Below are 24830 nucleotides of genomic sequence, written 5' to 3' on the forward strand. Positions count from 1 at the left end.
TCGCACGGCAGCACGTAGGAGCCGAAGTTGCATAGTTTGAGGTGCTGTCCGTGAGGGGCGGGGTAGGAGCCGTCAGTTCGGCAACGCATGGCGCTCATCGTGCATGTGCACTTGCATCCGGCCGAGTGTCAAACGCTGCCATGTTAGGAGGGTGTGGCCCTGCAGAACTGTCAATACATGTTATGGCAGTCTTTGTAGCACAGTTGCGAGGCATGGTGGGAGGTAAACACACAGAGGCTCAATTGCTGGGATTGCAAGCAGGTTCGGCGCACTTACTGACCTTGCTTTGTCCTTGCTGTAGTGTCTGTAATTTCTTTGCTGCATCAGAGAGCTGGAGCTGTGTTTCATGAAGTCAGAGGGAGAGCTCGAAGTTTTCCTTGCGTAGGCGAGTGAAGTGTTCAAGTTTGCCAAGCTGGAGCTGTGTTTCGTGGAGTCGGAAGGAGAGCTCAAAGTTTTCCTTGCGTAGGCAAGTGACGTGTTCAAGCTTGACATAGCACTTGTGCGTGGTTTCTTGTAACATTGTTGACAGAGATGAGCATGGATGAGATGAGCCCGGACCGATGTGTCACGTGGGAGTGGGGAGGGGGGGGGGGATTGCTCGACGGAGCACAGGGGAAGTGAGTCTTGGACGGATGATGAAACACAGTGTTTTGCACTAGGTCCGGTGAAAGTTTGTGGTGTCACAAGAAGTCAATGCCTAGTATAGGTTCATCAATTTCACACACTAAAAAAAGTCCACTCGAGTTTGCAGTTTGTGGAGAGTGAGACAACGTGGGAAGTTGAACCCGAGCATTGTAGTTTAGTTGAATTCATGGCTTGCAGTGAAGTATGATGAGAGCGGATGTTCAAAATGCTAAGGACATAGGCAGTGAAACATCGGCGCCTGTGTCCACTAGGAAAAGGTATCCCGATGAAATGTCTTTAATGTAAAGTCGTCTGCAATTATCCGGTCGTTCCCGGACAGAATGGAGTATTTGGGGGTGCCTGTCATGTTGTGCGCAGGAGGTGGCACCCGAACCTACCTGTGATTGGCGTTTGGGAAGTAGCAGGGTGGTCTGCAGTTCTGTGCCACCTCACCAAACCGTGTGTGGAAGTAACAGTACGGGTAGTGCGGTTGCATTTCCTGCGTAAGGTTCGTTGCCAGTGGTGGTGGCCGAGGTTCAGTGACCGCAGCAGGTTCAGTTGCAGGAGGGGACATGACCGTGGGCAGAGCCGGTGACGTCTCAGTTGCTTGTTTACTGCTTCCCGGAGCGAGCGGAATGGTTGGCACAATACGGCCCTGGCCACGTCCGGACGCAGGGCGATGAGCTTGAACCTGAGACTTGTCAGGTAGGCAGTGGCTGGTGAAATAGAGCAGTGATGCATCGTGTAGCTTGTCAGCAATTGTCATTCTTTTCTCGACAGGTTCAGGAGACCTTTGAGCCAGAGAAAAGTGGATGTGAGGAGATAGCTTATCTGACCAGATGGCAAGGAGAGCTGTGTCAGAGAGTAGATCGGCACTGACCAGGGCACGTAGCCATCTCCAGAGCTGGGAAAGTCTGTCATTGCATAGTTGCTCAACATGGAGTGCTTGCCATATTGCTGCCTCAGTTGATCGTGCAAGCCGATGTAGAACTATCTTTTTGGCTAGAGTGTACTGGGTAGATGAGTCTGGGGCACCAACCAGGTCAGCAGATAAGTCCTCCTGGTCATGCAGGTGGGTGATGAGGCACAGAAACCTGGTTGACTCATCGAGTTTGTAATGGTCGAACACATCGTCCACAATTTTGAACCAGGTTGTTGCTCTGTCAGGATTAAATGGCGGCAGTATCGGTAAGCATTGTAGAATGTTCGGCAGAACAGGTTGATTTGAGTTTGTCGGGGCACTGCCTGAATCGAGCTGTTGTTGCTGTAGTATTCAAGGAGAGTGTGCCTCCAAGGGATGTGGCAACGATGGCTATTTGGGTGGCAGTGTGAAGGTGACACGTTGCGGTTGAGCGCGATCCATCACAACGCGGAATGCTGATGCGGGCGAGACACCATAATGTATCGATTGCGGGTGCGGAAGCTCAACACATTGCGGGTGTGTTCAGATTGATGTGTTACGGAAGACCGACGTGGATGAAGCACCGAGATGTGCCGAGAACGGTAGTGGAAGCTCGACTGGAGCCGGTGCAATGCGACAGGTGAGAAAAGATTCAAAGTTTGAAAACGCAAGTTAGTCTGCGGTAAGCTCGACGTATGATCAGAGCCGGGGCCACCTGTGTTGCAGGGAGGCTGCAGAGGTGTGGGCTGTCCAGAAGCACAGTGTGGAAAATGATGTCAAACGTGGGATGGAATGTGTGAATGTTCACTGTTCATAGTCACTCGACTCAAAACTGTGTGCGGATAAGGTGGATGTCGTGGCACAAAACACTGAGGTGTAGCAGTGGGATGGAGGTGGAGGTCAGGCACAGATAACAAGTTATTGCTCCTGTTGCAGGCTGAGGTATCAAAGTAGGAAGGCATATGCTGATGCTGAACTGAGGCAGGTGCGGGTGTGGTCGGATGCTGAGGAGGTAGACCTGTGAACGAAGCACTTCTGGCGATGTGGCGGTATCCGTGTGGTACTGCACAGATTGCGGCGTGGCAAGTCGTTGTCCTGGCGGTGTTAGATTGTCCAAGGAAGGATTTGCAGAAATCGGCATTGGTCCCGCACTTCACAGAGATCCGTAAGAGGTAACTGCACAATCGATGAGGGAGGGCACATGTGGCGGGAACAAAGGCGTTTGATAGCCGGAGTCATGCGCACTCCTAACCTCAATTATTGTTACAGGCTCGAAAACGTCTGGCAAAATCAGCGGAATCATTGAGTGAGAGGCATCGTGTTGCAGTCCTGGTGGGTGTACATCACCCGCATCACGATGCATGTCGATCACAAAATCCGGCGTTAGGCGCTGCGCCGAAGTTATTGTTCGAATGCTGTGTCAATGTAATACACGTGAAAATAACTGACGCCGAGATTGCGGACACAGTAAAACAGCAAAAACGGAAGACGTTACAACTTGGGGTCAGCAGTGTGGAGGATTACCGGGTTGGTTGCACCAATAATCACACCCATTTAGTAATAGTCCATTTATTAACCTTAACACATACAACGATCACAAAGAACTGAACAGAACATGGTGGAACAGCCAAAGATAAAGCTTAGAGTCCAAAGATGAATGCATATCGATGTTGGTGTTGATTTCAATGGCGCCACAATAGTGATCAATTGTAATGGGGCATTTTGCAGTTTTAGGAAGCATTTTTGAAGGTGGCTGAATTGGAGGTGTTTGAGATGTGGGAGAAGATAGATTCAAGGGAAAGGTTTGGGATGAGCCTGGATACATGAGTACAGCTTGGTGGCTATGATGGACTCATGAGATGGTATCACTTTGCTTAGACTTGTAAGTTAAAGGATCAAACGGACATTCTGCCAGGTAATCACTGATTCATCACAACATGGCCGTGGTGGTGCCTTTGTATACCGGAAGTATGAGCAAATCAGATTCCTTTCTCATTCTTGTCATTATCAGATATGTGTCAATTTGTGTATAAAAAAAATGCCATTATGTTAATGCCTAAGCTTGTATAACCTCCTATATTTTCACATTTTTAATTCAGAGGATACAATAAAGCCAACATGATTCCACATAGAGTATGTGAAAAAACTTGTCATTCTACTAGTAGCAGTGTACTATTAGTCACTGGAGGAGTGAAGTGTTCCTTATAACTGGAAGAGACTGCAGGTCATTCCTATTTTCACGAAGGGTTGTTGAACAGATGCACAAAACTATAGGCCTATATCTCCGATTGCAATCTGTTGTAGAATTGTGGAACATTCTTGTGTATGACATTTCTGAAGACTGAAAATCTCCTTTGTAGGAACCGGCATAGGTTTTGAAAACAACAATGATGTAAAACACAGCTCACTCTGTTTGTCAGTGAGACCTGGACTTCTGGGAGGCATTTGATACAGTTCTGCACTGTTGGCTATTTTACAAATGTGAATGTATTAAATATCAGATCAACTGTATGACTGGATTCAAGAATTTCTAGCAAACAGAAAACAGCATATTATTCTGAATGGAGAAAAGTCTTACGATGTGAAAGTAACTTCAGACATGCCACATGGCAGTGTTATACAACCATACCTTTTCACAATATGTATACATGACCTCACAGATTATGTTGGAAGTTCCATGAGCCTTTTCACAGATGATGTTGTTGTATACAGAGATGTTGCAACACTAGAGAGTTGTAGCAAAAGGAAGATCTACAGAGGATCTATACTTGGTGCAGAAAGTGGCAATTGACCCACAACACAAACAAATGTAATACATTGTGAACACATAGACAGAAAGACCCTATACTGTATGATTCCACATTTGCAGGAGAGTGAATGGAAGCAGTTACTTCCACAGAATATCTAGGAGTATGCATATCAGTTGGTTTTAAGTTGATTCTTTGGAAGAACCATCAAGAAATATACTCCATCAACAAAGGAGGTAGCTTACCAAATACTTGTTTGACCAACACCTGAATATTGTTAACCAGTATAGTATCTGTACCAGATAGAACTGATAGAGGAAATAGAGAATATCCAAAGAGGAGCAGTATTTTTCATTTAGTAAACATAAAGTGTCACAGAGATGCTCAGTCAACTACAGTGAAGATGCTGCAAGAGAGGTGTTCTGCATCACAACACAGTCTACTGTTAAAGTTCCAAGAGTGTACATTTCTACATGAATCAACCACTGTGTTGCTTCCTCCTGTGTACATCTCACAAAAAGACAATCAAGATAAAAATAGACATACGAGCCCAATGAAGGCTTACCAGCAATTGTTCTTCTCACAAACCACATGCAACTGGAACAAGTAAAGGGGAAAGTGACATTTGTACACTAAGTACCCTCTGCCACACACCATGAGGTGGCTTGCAGAGTACAGATGTTCATGTAGACACAGAAAGCATTATGTTATTAAATATGAAGGTTATACTTGTTCTAAATAACACTACAACACATTTTCACTGTTCCTTTCAATTTGAGTCTCAAAACTGACAACATGCAAATAAAATACACAGAATTCTTGGTAACAATGGCTTCAACACTTATATTATTCTAGATACTTCTATAGATTACTAATCACAATTAATTCACCAAATTTGAACATTGTAAGTACAACAATATAGAAGTTACAATTTTTTTCATTTGTGCTAAAATGTTAAGAAAGTCATGTGGCAGATATCGTAACTCTCCACTCTCCCACCCCTAACATATATTTTTTTCATGTACTATGCTCCTGACAGGCAGGTTTAACTGATCACATCATGTGTTCTTTGTTGTTCCCATGGACATATTTTTGTTTGAGAAAAATAAATAGAATCACCTCAAAAACAAGGAAGCTATACTTTTCTCCTGAAGGGACCTCAATGATCTTGTTTGTGATTTAAATTTGTTGAAGAAACTGGATGAGCATTTAGCTTCACAATATTTTTCTTTGCTGCATGAAAGTGAGTGTTTAGCATGACCAATATGTAGTTTTGTCTGACTATTTCTCTAATGAAGGTGATATGATATTTTGTAATGATATTGAGTTTATTATGGAGTGCAACAGCATGAAGTCAATGTCACAGTGCAGAGGCATAACTAGGGTGGAGCCATGGACAATGACCAGCCTGATCAGCAGTAATGAGAGTTTCCACACTGAGCTTCCATGACTCAATGGCTGTGTCACTCACCAACCTCCAGGAAGTTTCTGCAGTTTGACCCACTACTGTGTGATGACACCATGCCTTTGTCAGTGGTCCCTGTTTGACACATTGCTGCTTCACAGAGAAATACAATGGCTTTCACATAGTAAGCCCCAGACAGCTGCCTTTAAACCCACATGGTGTCAACCCATCACCATCAAGCAGCTGGGCAATAGTTTAACATCCAGCCTGTGCTGGACAGTGCAGCGGCAATGATGCAGTCACCACAGCCATCACTGGGTTCTGAACCTCTGTCCATTGCCTGACCACCTGAGTGCTTGGACAGCTCTGCACTCTGCCACCTTCACAGGCTACAACATTGGGGTGCAGCCACCCCCACATCATCTGAAGTTTTACACAGGATTCCTTTTTCCTGGGGATGAGACACAGTCTTCCATATTCTAGGTGACATCAGCTGATGCCAGCTGTCTCGATGTAGACTGGATAACACGGGACTTCCGTTGACACAACAGTTCCATGACCACTGGGAGATCAACACACAGGAAGATGTCATGTTGGTGTATTTGTCATGCTTGCCAGGGATCAACACTAGTGGCATCAAAGACTGATGAATGTAAATAAACAATAGCAACTAGTTCCCTGTAATCTGCTCCCCCCCCCCCCCTCTCCCCTGCCAGCTGCCTTCTTCTGCAGTACTGTTCATATATTGTTTGTTCATAGATTTGTAAGTTGACTAACCTGGTTTCCATAGTCTCTTCTCATTGCTTCTTTGGTAGCATACCGCTCTGCAGTCATAAAGCTAAAAGGCCTTAAGGAGCACTGGGCTGTACACAATGCCACAGTATTGATTTCAATTTTCCATGCATTTATTATCCTCAATTTTCTATTAATGGCTTAATGACCAGCTTCTCAACTTCATAAGATCAATAGCACTCAAGCCAGGTCAGCACTCACAAACAAACAACAGTCCAGTGGCAGAATACAAAAAATAAATTGCAAAGAAAATAAATTACAATGTTACTGAAGCACACTTTTTTAGAAAAACTCTCCAAGAATCAATAGTAGCACTAACAAGACACTAAAACAAAATGTCTATGTGTGACACAAGGTGCAGTCCATATTTACTCTATATGTCACAGTTCACATACTGCCTTGCAGTAATTTATCAGAGGAAAGTGCATAGTAACATTCATTTAGTCCAGTTCTTAATGAAAGTTATCACATGCAGCAAACACTTGTCCCACAGCCAATGGAGGTCAGGCTCTCCCCCCCCCCCCCCCCCCAACAACAACACAATTCAGCAAAAATATTCTCCAGTCTGAATTAAAGTCCTAGGCACTGACATTACTGAGTTTCCATGGATTCTATACTCATGATTTCACAGACTGGTTGCACATTGTTGTTCTGTAAGTAATTGCTAGAAGCATACTAGCCATACTTGTTGGTCGTTTGCTCACTCAGCTGGAAGTAACTAATTTGAGTGATGTCCCACTATATAAAGACTGATGTATGAACAAATTGTTATTTCAGAAATCACACTACCATTTGAAAAACTGCTATTTTTGGATTTTGCTACTCAGGATGGACTTTTAGTATAGTTAAAAATTTGGTTTGTGAAATATGTGGTGCTCTAGCAATTTGGAAAAGTTTGGGAACTATTTTATGTTTCCCTTTCGGAATACCCTTTTTGTGAGTACAAGCAGCATATTGAAATTTACAGTAAATTAAGGAAAAATATTAATAAATGGCTTAATCAATTAATGAAGTGCATAGAAATCAGGTCAACAAAAATATAATGGCAAAAGTCAGAATCTAACAAGCAAAGAGGCAAAATCTCAAACTGAAAATGTAACTCCTTCTGAACTTTACTGTTAATTATTTTGTAAGTCAATTAGTTTCACAGAATTTGAACTATATCACTGAAAAGTCAAAATGCCAGTCCTCATAATTAGTGATCACACTAAGTCTACAAATAAATGTTAGCTCGAATGATATCTGCTGAGCCACACTGTAGTACAATGTTTAATTATCTGCATTTTTTGATTAGCAACACTTTCATGAAAACTACACATATACATCAATTACCTAAGTAATTGTATGCATGCAGGATGAAGATTAGAGGAAGAACAAAAAATTCAGTTATTATCATTAGTGGACACCATAACAGATGGTGTAAGTCCAATTTGCTATTTCTCAGATTCCAGTAAAGTTAGTTTGAAAGCAGAACTTCTCCACAATGAGAACATATTTCCTTCAATTCTGATAACTCATGCAGTTAATCTGAAAAAGACATGTGAGAAACATAAGCTGCTACTCACACTTATCTAGTAAGAGACATACATATGGTATATGTGTGGAAACTGCAGCTAAATTCCGATTCTTCTTGATATTCAGCACATCAAATTGGGTCTCATCATACACCTTCTAACAGCAATGAATAAAACTGAGCATAGATTAACATACAAGCAAAAGAAATTTACAATGAAGCAAAAATAAGGGAAGAAATATTTATTGGACCTGAAATTAATTAATTAATATGTCATGAACTTTTCCTTACTTTTTCAAATGATATCTTTCACAAGCAAGAAATATTTAGGAAACTGAAGGACAAAGAACTAATACGATCTACATCTACATACTTCACAAATAACCATACTGTGCATGGCAGAGGGTACCCTGTACTGCTACTAGTCATTTCGTTTCCTGCTCCACTGGCAAACAAAGCTAAGGAAAAATGATTATCTATATGCCTCTGTATAAGCCCTGATTTCAGTAGACTTGTTCTGCAGTCAGCTTCAAATTATGTTTCACTAAGTTTTCTCAGTAGTGTTCCTTGAAAACAAAATTGCCTTCTCCCCAAAAATTCACATCTGAAATCGCAAAGTATCTTTGTAATACTTGTGTGTTGTTCAAACTCACTGGTAACAAATCTGGCAGCCCACCTCTGAATTGCTATTGTTGTGACTCGCCGATCATTCAAAGTGCCACCGCGCAATTACGCGCGTCCTCTATGTGTGGCGTTGTCTGCCAGCCATGCAGCAGCTGCGCCACCTAAGCGGCCAGCCGAGCAGCGGCCGCTAGACTGGGACTCAGTGCTCATTCGAATGCTAACGTGTACGCACGTCTTACTTGTCAACTTACTCTGTGACTTATATGTGTTGTTGTGTCGTTCCAAAATATATGTGTTAAACTTGAAGTTCTAACAATTGGCGATGAGGTAGTGGATTTTTCCTTTTCACCGTTGACTCACAGGGTTCCATGGCTACTGTCGAGCAACTATTGCAAAATCTTCTTGAACAGCAAACGCTTCTCACAGCGGCGATTCGCGATTTCGTCGTGGCGTCAAATGCGGGGCGTTTCTCGTCGTTGGCTATACCTCCTTTTCCTCCTTACGACGAGACGGCGGAAGACTGGTCTGATTATGAAAAACATATTCGACAGCACTTCTTGGCATTTCATGTCACGGACGAACAACCATGTAAGTCTCTGTTCCTTTCCTAGATTTCACCTCAAATATATCGGTTGTTGTCGCAATTGGCCCCTTTGAAGGATCCTGCGTCTTTGTCCTTTCCTGAAATGTGCTCACATCTGTCTGTCTATTTTCAAAAGCAAATGCATGTGGTAGCCTCTCGTGTTGCCTTTTATTATTGTCAAAAACAACCAAATCAATCCTATCGCGCTTGGGCTGCTGAACTTCACAACCTCAGTCGAAAGTGTCAATTTGTTACTGACGTTCACAAAGAATCCTATGCCGATTCCATGGTACGGGATGCTATTATCCAGTCGGCACCCGACAAAGAAGTTCGGCAACGTGCCCTTCAGTTGGCGAATCCGACTCTAGATGAACTTCTCTCCATTGCGCAGTCTTTTGAAATTTCTCGCGCCGCTGGGGCGTAAATAGAGGTGTGGGGTGATGTTGGGGAAATACAACCTCTGTGCGCTGTTGACGACGCGTGCGGCGCGTCCCCGCCAGCCGACGTGGCCGCAGTGCGCTCCCATGCGCAGCCTTGGCCTAGCCGTAAACAACGCGATAAGAAACTGCAGCAAAGCCCCCGGCAACTTCCTTCATGTCCGCGGTGTTTTACGAAACATTCACGTGAGGATTGTCCCTGTTGGGCTCTGTGTCACAACTGCAAAAAGAAAGGTCATGTGTCTTCCATTTGCAAATCCGACCGCATACATGATGTTCATGAACATGACGCTGATTCTGATTCTGTGTTGTCTGTCAATTGCACTTCTTCCCTTTCAGGGAAGTTATTCCTCACTGTCCAAATCCTTGGTCGAGATGTTAGCATGCAAGTGGATACCGGTTCTGCTGCCACTATAATTAATTCTCAGACGCATCTTCAGCTGGGTTCTCCACTCCTGTCCCCTGTCACTCGGCAATTACGGACGTACAATAAACAGAAGATTTCTCTCTTGGGACAGTTTAATGCTGAGGTATCTTACAAATCCATCGTTCGCACTGTTCCCATATTTGTTGTTGACCAAAGCAACGCAGAAAATCTTTTTGGTTTCGATGCCTTTCGCGTTTTTGGGTTCTCCATAGATGACTCTGTCAATATTGTCTCTGATGCTATTCCTTATGCTCAACTGGATTCCTTGTCGACGACATTTTCGTCCCTTTTTTCTCCTGGGTTAGACCGTGCAAATGACTTTGAAGCTCATATCACGCTCAAACCCACTGCTCGGCCTAAGTTTTTTCAGGCTCGGCCCATTCCTGTGGCCCTTCGTGATCGGGTAAAACGGGAGTTGGATCGTCTCACTGCTTCAGGGGTCTTGGTTCCTGTCACTTCCAGTGAGTGGTCCTCTCCTATCGTTGTAGTTGCTAAACCAAATGGTGATATTCGTCTCTGTGGCGATTTCAAAGCCACTGTAAATGCTCAATGCCTCATCGACGCTTACCCTATGCCCCGTCCTGAAGAACTGTTCACTAAACTTGCTGGAGGCCAGTATTTTTCTAAAATTGACCTGTCAGAAGCTTATCATCAACTTCCTCTCGATGCAGCTTCCCAGCATTTTCTGATCCTTAACATGTCTTTCGGTCTCTGTCATTACCAACGATTGCCATTTGGGGTTGCCAGCATCCCTGCTCTCTTTCAGCGATTCTTGGAACAATTATTGCTCCCTGTCCCTGGGTGTATCAATTACATGGACGACATTGTTGTCACTGGCTCCGCCACTGAAGAACATCTTCAAAATCTCCGCACACTTTTTCATGTCTTACAGACTGCCGGTCTTAAGTGTAATCTTCAGAAATCACAATTTTTTCAGGCATCTATCACGTACTTGGGGTTTCAACTCTCTCAGGATGGTATTCGTCCACTTCAACAAACTGTCGCTGCGATCAATGCCCTTCCTCGCCCTACATCTGTTAAGGAACTGCAGGCCTTCTTGGGGAAAATAGCATACTATCACAAGTTTTTACCGTCTGCAGCTTCGCTGGCTCAGCCATTGCATCGCCTGTTGCATAAAAACGTGCCTTTTCACTGGTCCGCATCATGTGAAGCAGCTTTCCAGAAGTTGAAGACTATGCTGAAACAGGCCCCGTGCCTGGCTACTTATCGACCTGGCCAACATCTTGTTCTTGCCACAGACGCCTCTCAGTACGGGGTCGGTGCAGTCCTTGCGCACCGTTTTTCTGACGGTTCGGAACAACCCATTGCTTATGCCTCCAAAATGCTCACGGAGGCCCAACAAAAGTATTCTCAAATTGAGAAAGAAGCTTTGGCCATCATTTATGCTCTTCATAAGTTTGGTGTTTTTCTCTATGGCTCAAAATTTCATCTTGTTACGGATCACAAACCACTTGTTTCCTTGTTTCATCCATCGACGTCACTTCCCAACAAGGCTGCACACCGCCTCCAGCGTTGGGCTCTTTACTTGTCCCGTTTCAATTGTGAGATTCATTTCCGGCCAATGGCTCAACATGCGAATGCTGATGCTCTGTCTCGCCTTCCCATGGGTCCTGATCAGGCATTTGATAGGGACGAACTTTTGTGTTTCCACCTGGATGTTGCCGAGCAGCGGGTTGTGGACGGGTTCCCCATCACTGGGGACAGGCTGGCGGCTGCTACGGGTTCTGACCCTACCCTCTCCCGGGTTTTACGCTGTATTCAGAAGGGTTGGCCAGATCGCCCGTCCGCTAAGACTTCTGATCTGTTGCGGAACTACTACACTTTGCGCTACCGCCTCACGGCTAGGGATGGTGTTATCCTCCTCTCCACTGACAATGCTTCGCCGCGTGTTGTGGTACCTGCATCTTTGCGTGCTTCGGTTTTGCACCTCCTTCACCAAGGGCACTGGGGTGTGTCTCGCACAAAATCTCTGGTGCGCCGTCATGTGTACTGGCCTGGCATCGACTCTGAAATAGCACACATGGTCGCTGCCTGCGGCCCTTGTGCGTCACCGGCCGCTGCCCCGAAGTCATCTTTGTCACCATGGCCTTCGCCTGAGAAGCCCTGGGAGCGCATTCATGCTGACTTTGGGGGACCCTTTTTTAGGTATTTATTGACTCCTCGTAATTGACGCCTACTCTAACTTTCCTTTCATTGTCCGTTGCACGTCACCTACCACCGCGGCAACCACCAGTGCTATCGCCCGCATTTTTTCTTTGGAAGGCCTCCCCTCTACTCTTGTTACTGATAATGGTCCGCAATTTGCCTCTTCCAAATTTGCGGATTTTTGTGCTCATCACGGCGTTACGCAAGTCACGGCCCCGCCGTTCCATCCACAATCCAATGGTGAAGCTGAACGACTGGTCCACACATTTAAGGCTCAGATGCGGAAACTTCTGACTTCTTCTGCTGCTGATGATGCACTTCTCCAGTTTCTGGCGTCTTACCGTTTCACCCCCATGGGCGACCACAGCCCGGCTGAGCTCTTACATGGCTGACAGCCCCGCACGCTACTTCATCTTCTGCGGCCTCCCACCTCACGGCCGCGGGTGCCTTCACTTGGCCGGTTCACCACCGACGACCTCGTCTGGGTACAGCGATGTGGCAGGCGGCCAAAATGGAGCCTGGGCCGCATCTTAAGAGACCGTGGCAGACGCCTGTATGAAATCCAGACGGATACGGGTGTTGCAGTGCGTCATTCGGACCAGCTTCGGCCTCGGGTGCCAACAACACCTGTTCCGAATGGCGCCACACCACCTTTTGCTCTACCTGACGCTCGGGATCTTGGCATCTTTCAATACTCACAACGCAGCCCTCTCACCGTCATCGCGATGCCAGCACCAGAATGGACGCCACCAGGAGACGTGCCCATGCAGGAACTGGAGGACCATCCTCTGTCAGAGCAAATCTACTCGCCTCCTCCTCCAACGGACGCCGACACATCGCCCATGTCTCCTGTCATATCAACTGGACTTGCCGCAACAGGCAGATTGGTGCATGGGGCCCCAGCAGATTCGACCCCTACGTCTCCGGTCATCTCGACCCGTTATCATCAGGGACACTTCCGTCCGTACGGGAAGCCTCCTCCTCGAGACTTTACGGCGAGTCAAACAACGCCTATGGACGTTAGCCATCTCCAGGACACCTCCATCAAGACCAGTGCAACAATGTCAAAAGGGGGAAAAGTGTTGTGACTCGCTGATCATTCAAAGTGCCGCTGCGCAATTACGCGCGTCCTCTACGTGCGGCGCTGTCTGCCAGCCATGCAGCAGCTGCGCCACCTAAGCGGCCACCCGAGCAGCGGCCGCTAGACTGGGACTCAGTGCTCATTAAAATGCTAATGTGTACGCATGTCTTACTTGTCAACTTACTCTGTGACTTATATGTGTTGTTGTGTCGTTCCAAAATATATGTGTTAAACTTGAAGTTCTAACAGCTTTGATATCTTCTTTTAATCTGACCTGGTGTGGATCCTAAGCCCTTGATCAGTACTCAAGAATAGGTCACATTAGCATCCCATATGTGATCTCCTTTACAGATGAACCATACTTTCCTAAAATTCTCCCAACAAACTGAAGTCAACTGTTCACCTTCCCTACTGCAATCCTTACAAAAATGGTTCAAATGGCTCTGAGTACTATGGGACTTAACATCTGAGGTCATCAGTCCCCTAGAACGTAGAACTACTTAAACCTAACTAACCTAAGGACATCACACACATCCATGCCCGAGGCAGGATTTGAACCTGCGATCATATCGGTCGTGCAGTTCCAGACTGAAGCGCCTAGAACCACTCGGCCACACCGGCCGGCCAATCCTTACATACTCATTCCATTTCATATTGCTTTGCATTGTTAATCCCAGTATTTAATTGATGTGACTGCATCAAGCAGCTGTATTCAGATATTATGTTTTTTTTCTACTCATATGCATTAACTTATATTTTTTCTACATTTATCGCGTGAACTAGAAATTTTGTCTAAATATTTTTTATCCTCATACAATCACTCAATGAAGACACCTTTCATCGTACCACAGCATCCTCAGCAAACAGTCACAGATTGCCGCTCACCCCATCCTCCAGATCATTTATTTATATGAAAAATAATAGCAGTCCTATCACACTTCTCTGCAGCTCTCATAATGATATCCTTGTCAGTGATGAACACTTGCCATCAAGAACAATGTACTGGGTTCTGTTACTTAAGAGGTCATCAACCATTCACATATCTGGGAAACTAAACTGGCTCTCATTGGACACCATGCCAAATGCTTTTCAGAAATCTAGAAATATCAAATCTGCCTGTTGCTCTTCATCCATAGTTCACAGGATATCATGTGAGCAAAGGACAAGCTGAGTTCTGGATGAGCAATGCCTTCTAAAACCATGCTGTTTTATGGACAGAAGCTTTTCTGTCTCAAGGAAATTTATTATATTAAAACTAAGAATATGTTCAAGAATTCTGCAACAAACCAATCTTAAGGATATTGGCCTGTAATTTTGTGGATCCTTTATTTTACCCATCTCATGTACAGGAGAAAGCTTTGCTTTTGTCCGGACACTTGGGACTTTGCGCTGGGTGAGAGATTTGTGATAAATGCAAGATAAGTAAGGGGGCAATGCCACAGAGTACCCTTTGTAAAAGCAAACTGGGATTCAGTCCGAACTTGATGACTTATTTGTTTTCACCTCTTTCAGTGTTTTCTCTATGTCTGGAATATTGTACAGGAGGATGTTACATGTCACTTAAACTACAATTCTCGAATTATCATCTGGGCTTCTTCCCAGATGATGTGGGCACTGCTAGCGAGGGATGTGGAGAAGGGTTCCACAAGGACATTTCTCAAATGGAAAGGCATTATTGTGTCAAACAAAGTGTTGTAATGTTGTCTGACTACTGCTGGTTATTACAAAGTGATGTTCCTGAGGCAAAGTATTGCAGGAAATCAAGAAGGAAATATTTTTAAGTATGATTCTTTACTTTCCTTTACTCTTATGCTACTGATTGCCTGCTAGATACATATCAGCTTAGGCAGCTGTAAGCACTTACAAAACCCATTATTACATAAAGGCCAGTACAGAAATTCTGAAATCAGATATGGATTCAGGGCAAATTATTTGGTATGTACAGCATATATAGCAGAAGTGACCCATCTGCAGACCCTGTCCATTTCCTCCATGCTCACTACTCTAAGATTCCCACAGGTGATTGGACATATTTGTGCATCTGCACTGAAGAAGGTAGATCCATTGCCCATCTAGGTGAATTTGTTCTTTTGGATATGTCCAAAATAACAGACAACACACATTCATTGTTGTTGTGGTCTTCAGTCCTGAGACTGGTTTGATGCAGCTCTCACACACATTCATATAAATTATTATTGATGTTAAATCAAAATGACATGGGCATTAATGAACAAGCCACTGCATGAGTCCCTTATTAAAGGTATCTCTTCTTATCATCATTTGGTAACATGTTATGAAAAACAGCTCCTTTGACATAGGGAGTTTTTGCTGTTGAAATTAACCTTCTATTAACAATATGAAAGTCTTTTATACCTTCTGCCATGATTGTAAATTTCCATGTTCCTATTTGTGGCCTTAATGTCTTAAGTCACAGAGGAATTAATGACATTAGCTGCTAGTGGGAACTGATTTAAATCAATGGGGAAAGTTGAAAATTTGTGCCAGATCAGGCTTTGAACTCGGGTCTCCTGCTTACTAAGGCAGGTGCAGTGACCACAGCACCATACGAACAGAGAGGTCATCACAACTGCACAGACTACCCTAGCACACCTCCTGCCAGACCCAAATTCTCAACTTATCCACACACTAAAACTGTAGTGCCCCTTGCCTATTATCCTCATTACTCATGGAATTCTGCCAATTCCTATAAGAGTTCAAATGTGGTGTGCATCCACACTGTAGCGATCATCTTTCCCCACTGACTTAAATCAATGCTCATTGGCAGGTAATGTCATTCGTAATTGCTGCAGGATCAAAATGGTATCTGTTCTTTCAGATATCTTTGAAAGAAAAGAGGTGGCATAAACATGGGAATACTGAATCTATTAAGTGGGCTCCTACAAGTTGTTTCTAGTTTCACTTTCTCTAGAATCCTCCAGAATCTCTTCCATAATATGGAAACCTTTTCTATATTAGTGTGGCAAGTCCCATCCCACAGTAATATTCCATAAGGCAAAAAAGGTATACTAATCAAAACTATACAGTTTTTAGTATTGAAGAATTGAGATTTGGTGAAAATTTCTTGACCATGCCCTCTCCAGTATCTCTCCATTGTCATATATAATTTCTGTACACTACTGCCTCTCTTTTAAATATATTGTATGAGTTTTTACAGCGACATCACACATCACAATTTTTCATTAGAATGCAACATGAATTACTCTAACAAACTCTTTTGGGAGGTCCAGTAATGGAATACCCTCACTGCTTAGGAGTATTCACTTATTTTTTCAAGCACATAGCAGAAAAATTGTACTGCCGATGATGCAGTACTTCAACTTCTTCTTAAGCCAAGCTTGAAATCACCTAATATGTCAGCCTTGTTGCAATGTTCCGAGATTCCTTTTTAACACTATTTTTCAGTCAGTTTTCTGAGTGTTGAGATACTGGGTAGATCAGAACATGCTTAATTTCCCCTTTTTTACACTTAGTTTCAACTTGCCAGGGACTTCATCATCTTTGAGACACAGTTTATTAGATGAACTAATGGTTTCAGTAGCTCATGTCTGCATTTGTTGAACAGATATGGAGAAATTAGTTCTAATCCTGCTAAGCTGTTGTTGCTGAGGCTATGAATAAGCTGCAGAATGTCATCTGTGCATACTGCATGTAGTATACTGCAGTACCGTTTGTTAATCAACTCACTCACATGTATGCTTTGTATCTAGTTTCATGCAGACACCATTTTCAATTGTATCTATACAGTAATTAAAATATTGCTGACTGGAAGGGGTACAGAAATGACATCAGTGTTTCAGGTAATTATACATTATAAACTTTAGTTTCTGTTCCATTGTTTCTCATTTTATTTACAACTAACCAGGACCACCTTGAAACATTATCTGAGCTTCATATCTGTTGACTAACTCTTTCTACTTTTAATCTCCTGAATTTTTCATGTAGCTGATATCTGTATTGCTTGTAGCTTTCTATATATAACTTAGAGTTAGTATGTCTTTACAAGCTATATATGTTTTCCATTTTTTCTTCCAGATCTTTCATTGGAATGTCTAATGGCACAAGTTTTGATTTTAATGGTGGTCTTTTGTAATAGTAAACTGGATAGTAAAAATCACTCATGAAATCAAACATGTTTACATGTATCTTCATGCCCCTGCCTCAACCTTTAGTAAAATTGTAATATGGTCATGACATAAAGCAGCAAATAAAATGAGTGTTGGCTGAAAAAAGGGTTAAATGTTGTTCCCAGGTACATATGCCTGGTGAATTGCTAATAAAATAAGGAAAGTCAGAAACTGAAGGAACAAATGAAAGTTAGTTACTGTCCTATAAATAGATGTTTCAACATTTTTCTTCCAAACTTGACTCCTACATCTATTCTCTGCAAACCACTGAGAAGCTCGTGGTAGAGAGTATGTCCCACTGCACCAGTTGTTATGTTTTTTCCCATGTCCTGTTCACTCATGCAGCAAGGAAAAATTATTGTTGAAATGCCTCTGTGCAATTTAATCTTGTTCTCATGATACCTTTGGGAGTGAGCATAGCAGGTTGTAGTATATTCCTAGAGTCATCATTTAAAGCCATTCCTGAAACTTTCTAAGTAGGCTTTTTTGGGATAGTTTATGTCTATCTTCAAGAGTCTCCCAGTTGAGTTACTTCAGCATCTCCGTGACATTCTCCCACAGATAAAATGTCCGCCCCCGGTAGCCGAGTGGTCAGTGTGACAGGATATCAAAGTCTAAGAGCCCGGGTTCGATTCCCGGCTGGGTCGGAGATTTTCTCTGCTCAGGGACTGGGTGTTGTGTTGTCCCAATCACCATCATTTCATCCCCATCCACGCGCAAGTCACCGAAGTGGTGTAAAATCGAAAGACTTGCACCAGGCGAACGGTCTGCCCGGCGGGAGGCCCTAGTCACATGACATTTAATTTATTTACAGATCAAACAAATCTATGACCATTTGTGCTGCCATTATATGTTTTCATTCAATATCCCTTGTTAGTCTGATTTTGATATGGGTACAAAGGTGCTGGTACAAAAAAACTTGCTTAATATTCTAGGATAGGTCACAAGATTGATTTGCAAACAATCTCCTTTGTAATCTGATTGTATTTACATAATATTCTATCAATAAACTGAAGTTTGTCACCTACTTTACTCATGAATGAGCCTAGGTGATCATTCCATTCCATACCCCTACAAAGTTGTTACACCCAGGTATTTCTGTGATATAACCAGTTCCAACTGTGACACTGACTACAGTCATAGGATACTACTGTTTTGTTTCATGAAATACACAGTTTTACATTTCTGAAAGCTAGTTGCTAATCTTTTCACTACTTTGAAATTGTATCAAGATCTGACTGAATATTTGTGCAGATTCTTTCAGACAGTACTTCATTGCAGTAAACTCCATCATCAGTGAAAATCCTGAGGTTACTATTAATATTGCCTGCAAGGTCATCAACAACCTACATGAACAGCACAGGTCCCAATATACTTCCCTAGGGCACACTCAAAATTACCATTACATCTATCAATGATTCTGCATCCAAAATAACTTGCTGCATACTTCATAGTAAAATATCCCCAACTCAGTCACAAATTTCAAATGATACACCATGCGATGGATCTATTGATAATAACTGTAGTTGTGATACTTTCTATATGCCATGTGAGAAAAGTAGTAACAAATGAGAACTACAAAAACATTTGATCAACAGTAGATTACAATAATGTTTTGAAGTTTGCAATTCCATTCTTTTTTCAGCAATGTTTTACCTAAAATTGCATGCATGAAGTACAAAAGGGGAACCTGTGGGATTAGTGCATTGTATGTAAATATTCATTTAAATTTCTCACTTTTCCAAGGTTTTCCAAAATGCTTTGGAGCTTTTTTATTTTTGAGTTGAAAAGAAGTTAATTATCCTACAAATCCCATTTGTTCAATTTGACCACAAATGGTATATATCACTTTAAAATATTTTGGTTATGAAACTTCTGTTTTCTATTAAATCAAGAAAGGTTACAATTTTTCATAAAAATTGGTGATATAAAGAAAAGATAACACGTTAATTGTTTTGGCAATGTGACATATCCTGTCTTTTTTTACAGAACTTATTTCAGAATTATGTGCAATAATATTTCATTAGTTTTAACTTTATAAAATTTACTAAACTCAAGAGGTGTGTTTTCTTTGTAAGTGTTCACTCATGTCTGTATGAAAAGTATGTATAACAGTTAATTTGAACAGTTTCTGGTTCTGGAACAATCCAGAATGTTATACATACCTAAAGTTAATTAGCCTTTGTTAGACTTTTTTTCAAGCTCATGTGGGAGAGTCTTTGTGCAGATGCAGAGCTGTAATTTAGTCTTTGTGCTGTGGACAGAATGTGCACCATGTATGACTTTTATGTTGTAAACTGTAATTTGTATTAAAAATCCATTTGAAATGTGTTATGAGCTTTTAAGTGAGGGCAGTGATTAGTATGAAATCTGTTTATGCTTGAAAGAAACCTCTCTTGAGCAATGTTCACAAATTTCATTGTTTGCCATGTCTGGATCGGAAAGAAACCAAAATGTGATGAAAATGTGCATCAATATTTTCACTAATGTTTGACAAACCTGAACCTTTGCATCATCCCCTAGAGAAGACAATATTTGGAGCCACAAATACATCCACAAAACAATATGAGTGTTAAAATATTTCGATCATTGCAACACTGTTTCCCATGTTCTAAATTATGCATTTACACAGCTATACGATCAGCTGAAGAACTGCAATTCATTACCATCAAACTATGTAACAATGGCTTTTAAGTAGTTGTAGTGCAGCAGTGTTACAAAGTGTGAGTTGATTTTCACATGATCAGTGTTTTGAAATCCATGCTAGCTAGCATGGAGGAGGTCCCTCTGTTCAAGATACCTCATTATGTTTCAGCTCAAAATATGTTTTAAGATTCTACAACAAACTGATGTTGAGGGTACCATACTGGACAGTAATTTTATGGATCATTCATACTACCCTTCTTGTGCACAGAAGTGACCTGTATTTTCTTCCAATTACTCTGCATCATTTTTTGCTCGAGGGATATGATATATTATCATAAAGAGTCACTAACTATGCCACAAATTCAGTGTAGAGCATGATAGGGATTCCCTAAAATCCTAGAGCTTTATTCAGTTTTAATTATTTCAGTTGTTTCTCAATGTTACTAACACTAACACTTGTTCCACTCAACATTTTGGTGGTGTGAGGATTAAACTGGGTTTTCCTCTGTCAAGAAATATGTGAAGATGGAATTCAGCATTTCTGCTTTCGCATTGATAGTCTCAATTTCAGTTTATTTCATCCATGAGCATCTGGACACTAACAATGGTGCCACTAACAGCCTTTACATACAAGCAGAATTACTTTGTGTTTTGTGAAAGATTATTTAACAACAGTCTGCTAAGGTAATTGCTGAAGGCTTCACACGTTGCTGTCTTCACAGCCGACATGTTACATTCAAAATCTCTCTTTCTATAGCTGTACACTTTGTTTTACTTCTATTGCGCAGTAGTCTCTGTTTCTTTAGAAGTTTTTTCACAGTGAATGTATACATTGGGGTCCAGGGAATTTTCAACTGTTCTTATGAACTTGAGCCTTATTTCCACTACATGCTCCTGTCCAGTTCTAAAGATTTCAGGTTCCTCACTGAGATATGACACTACTGCTTCTTTATCTACTTTAATGAACGTATAAATCTTTCTAATTGTTTTAGTTACCATTTGTAGTTTGGTAATCATTGTAACTACAACTACCTCATGGTCAATGGTACCAGTTTCATTGTGGGCATCATCATGGGTGTGAGGTGTATTTGTTGCCATTAGGTCTAATATATTTCCATCATTTGGGGAGGGGGATTCTGAACTATCCATTCTAGGTAATTTTCCGAGAATATATTTAGTAATGTTTCACAGGATGTTTTTTCACAACACCCACCACTAACAGAACTGTAATTATCTGTATTGCCTGCTACATGATTAAAGTCTGTTTAAGTGATTACAGTATCATTGGGGAACTTATATACAAATGAACAGCTGTATTGTGTAACATTGTTGGTTAACAATCAGGAGGTGAGTCTGGTGGTTGTTAAAAGCATCCAATTACAATTTTATGCCACCCTTGATAATGAGCCATACCAGAATGATGTAACATGCAGTTTTGATTTCTATTTTGGTGAATTAGAGTTTCTTGTCTACTGTAATAAATACACCACCTCCAGTTCCCACTGACTTATCCTCTAAGTATAAGTCTAAATTTTCCCTAAAAATCTCACTGCTGTCAACTTCAGTTTTCAACCAGCTTTCTGTACATTGCATTACATGAGCTTCACTGCTTTTTACAAGTGCTTCAAATTCTTGCAGTTTGTTGTGAATGTTTCAACAGTTAACTACTAGGATTTTAATACTATGACCTATGATGGGCATTCCTTTCGATCTTACACTAATACAGGGCGTTTCAAAAAGAAAGAGCAGATTTCAAACATTTATTTCTCAAAAACTACAAATGATAGAAACACAATTCCAACGGTCCTTCACTCAATATGAGTACCAAATGTTACACAACAAATATCAAAACTGTACCTCAATATGAGCACCATTTGTTACACGACAAATATCAAACCGGTATCTCATTTCTTGCCACACACGACGCAACTGGTCTTTAGTTACCGAATTCACGGCCGCAACAATTCGATGTCGTACCTCTTGAAGAGTAGCGGGCATAGGTGGGACATAAACACAGTCCTTTATGTACCCCCACAAATAAAAATCGCAGGGAGTAAGGTCTGGTGACCTGGGAGGCCACAGACGATGACATTGATCTTGTGCTCCTGCTCTTCCAATCCACCGTCCTGGAATGGTGTTATTTAGGTACCGTCGTACAGGTTCAGAGAAGTGTGGTGGGGCGCCATCTTGCATGAAGATGAAGTGATTTGAATCTTCCTAAAGTTGAGGAAATAGCCAGTTTTCTAACATGTCCAGGTAAATGGTTCCTGTGATAGTTTTCTCCATGAAAAAGAAAGGTCCATAAACTTTGTTTACCGAAATTGCACAAAAGACGTTAACCTTTGGTGAGTCTCTTTCATGTTGAATAACGTCCCTCGGAGTTTCACTCGCCCAAATTCGTACGTTATGCCGATTAACTTTACCAGAAATGTGAAACGTTGATTCATCTGAAAAAATTAATCGTTCGGCAAAATTGTCCTCTTCCATGTCCTGTAGAATTGCAGTTGAAAATTCGAACCTTTTGTTGTGGTCGTCAGGACGCAATGCTTGCAATAACTGCAGTTTGTACGGCTTCATGTGCAGACGGTTACTCAGAACGCGCCATACCGTTGTTTTAGACATGTTTAGTTCGTGACTTGCCCGTGCCGTGGATTTTCTAGGGCTCCTTTCGTAAGCTGCACGGACACGCTCGACATTTTCATCCGATGTGCGTGGACGACCCGTGCTTTTTCGCTTGCAGATGCAACCATCTTCTACGAATCTGTGATGCCACTCATAAATTTGCTTATGACGAGGCGGCTGTTTGTTGAATTGACGGCGGAATGCACGTTGCACACCAACAATGGACTCTAACTTTGCAAATTGCAGCACACAAAATGATCGTTCCTGTGGTGTCGTCGCCATTTTCCTACAAACAAACGCCAGCGCCACTGCGGATTTGCATGGAACTTCTGCGCAGACCATTGAAAAACTTTGAACCTTTCTCTGACAAGAAACGTTTGAATTGTGTTTCTATCATTTGTAGTTTTTGAGAAATAAATGTTTGAAATCTGCTCTTTCTTTTTGAAACGCCCTGTACTTTTGGGCTTCCTACAGATGTCATTCTCTGGATTGGATGTAGAGTCACATAACCTAAAAAGCCCTAGTGGACATCCCCCTAAATAGTTAGCTACCTGAGTAGTAGCCTCTGATGTACAGTGCACACCTGACCCACTGAAGGAGACCTTACAATTCTCAACCCTATCGCACAAGTCTAGGAAATCATAGCCTAGCTTATCACAGAATCTTCATGGTCCTAGTTCAGACCTTCCAATGTTTTAATTGTTATAAATGTCTATATATTACTAGCAGATTTACTGGCCAGACATATACAAACAATAACATCAATGAGAAATACCATTTTAATAATCACGGGACTGCACTGTACATAGGAATTTGATTGGAAAATCTGTTAGCCACTGCTGTTTTACCTCTTAACACACTAAGGACAAAAGTCCATCAACAGAAATTGCTTGCCAGTAATCTTTTTTAAATAACCCATTGGATTTAAAATGGGAATTAAAATTTTTATGATAATAATAATAAAAGTCCTACTACTCAGATTGAGATTTCTTCAGTATTCATAATACTGTACTCAATTTCATTATTTACATTAAAGTCTACACCTGAATTTCCTGCTTGCTCTGCATCTCTGTAATAAAACGTACATTCTGTATTTTCCTTGAATTTGTTGTAACTCTGCAATACCGTGACTGTAACAAACATAGTTTGCAATACATCTTATAATATTTAAAGTGACTCTTTAGGCACATAAAATTTAACTGACATGAATACAATGGAACTTAAAGCACCTGAAATTAAAATATCATTAGGAAGATTACACTAAATGAGATACATGTACACTAGCAAGTGGAAAAGCTAGCTAGTAATTCAAAAAAGTGATCTACTGTATTAGCAAGCAATTAAGATTTATCATTAGTAACCAATACAGAACTGATAAAATTACCGTCAACAATTAAACATAATGTAAATGTTATCTCAGTCTTCAGTTGAAAGTTATTATTCATGATATTGAGAAAGTGCTACAAGAACTAAAATGAATCTGACACATTAAAATAAAGTGATGGTGTGTAGCTTACAGCAGTACAGTTGTCTTGTTTTTGTGTTTTTACTTACACAAATGCTTCTGTGCCCCAGCCAGCAATAGTAACAAAAATTCGAGGACCAAGATCACGAGCTGGGTTTAAAGCAGAGCCAGTGTTTGCAGAGAAACCATTACCAATTGTTACAATAAGTATTCCAATGTATAGAGGTATCAGAGCTGGAGTTATTCCACAGTTATTTTCATCTATTATTGCACAAATCACTAGCAATAATACAAATGTAGCCATCACCTGTGACAAAAATGTTGGTAATATTAGTACTATAGTTTACAAAATATTACTACCAACATGTACCAGAATAGAAAATAGTAAATACCTTTCCATTGCAGCTAAGATAGGTGAATTTCCTCCCTCAGTGGAAATAAATTCAATGTGCCATTGATAAAATATTCACTAATGAGTCTGTTCCCCGTGATGCCACACCATAACTACGTAAACTGACCATGGATATTCATGGTCAACTTGCCATACCCAGTGGGGTTGTGTGCATTACAGTAATGCATGTTATGCTGGTCAACATTACATTGGTTTGTGAATGAGGACTCATCAGAAAATAGTGCCTCAGCAAAGAATGTG

General features: G+C 41.7%; 1 protein-coding gene across 1 annotated transcript in view; it reads right to left on the reverse strand.

Moving 5' to 3' along the window:
• The window catches only part of LOC126259713 (aquaporin-9-like), a 79272-nt gene that overhangs the window by 9092 nt on the left and 45350 nt on the right, over window positions 1-24830 (reverse strand). The window contains exon 2 of the mRNA XM_049956688.1: window positions 24268-24485. Within this exon, the coding sequence (XP_049812645.1) occupies window positions 24268-24482 (215 nt within the window). The 5' untranslated portion in view covers window positions 24483-24485. The remainder of the gene's footprint in view (window positions 1-24267; window positions 24486-24830) is intronic.

Source organism: Schistocerca nitens, chromosome 5 (genome assembly GCF_023898315.1).
Source record: "Schistocerca nitens isolate TAMUIC-IGC-003100 chromosome 5, iqSchNite1.1, whole genome shotgun sequence".
NCBI lineage: Eukaryota > Metazoa > Arthropoda > Insecta > Orthoptera > Acrididae > Schistocerca > Schistocerca nitens.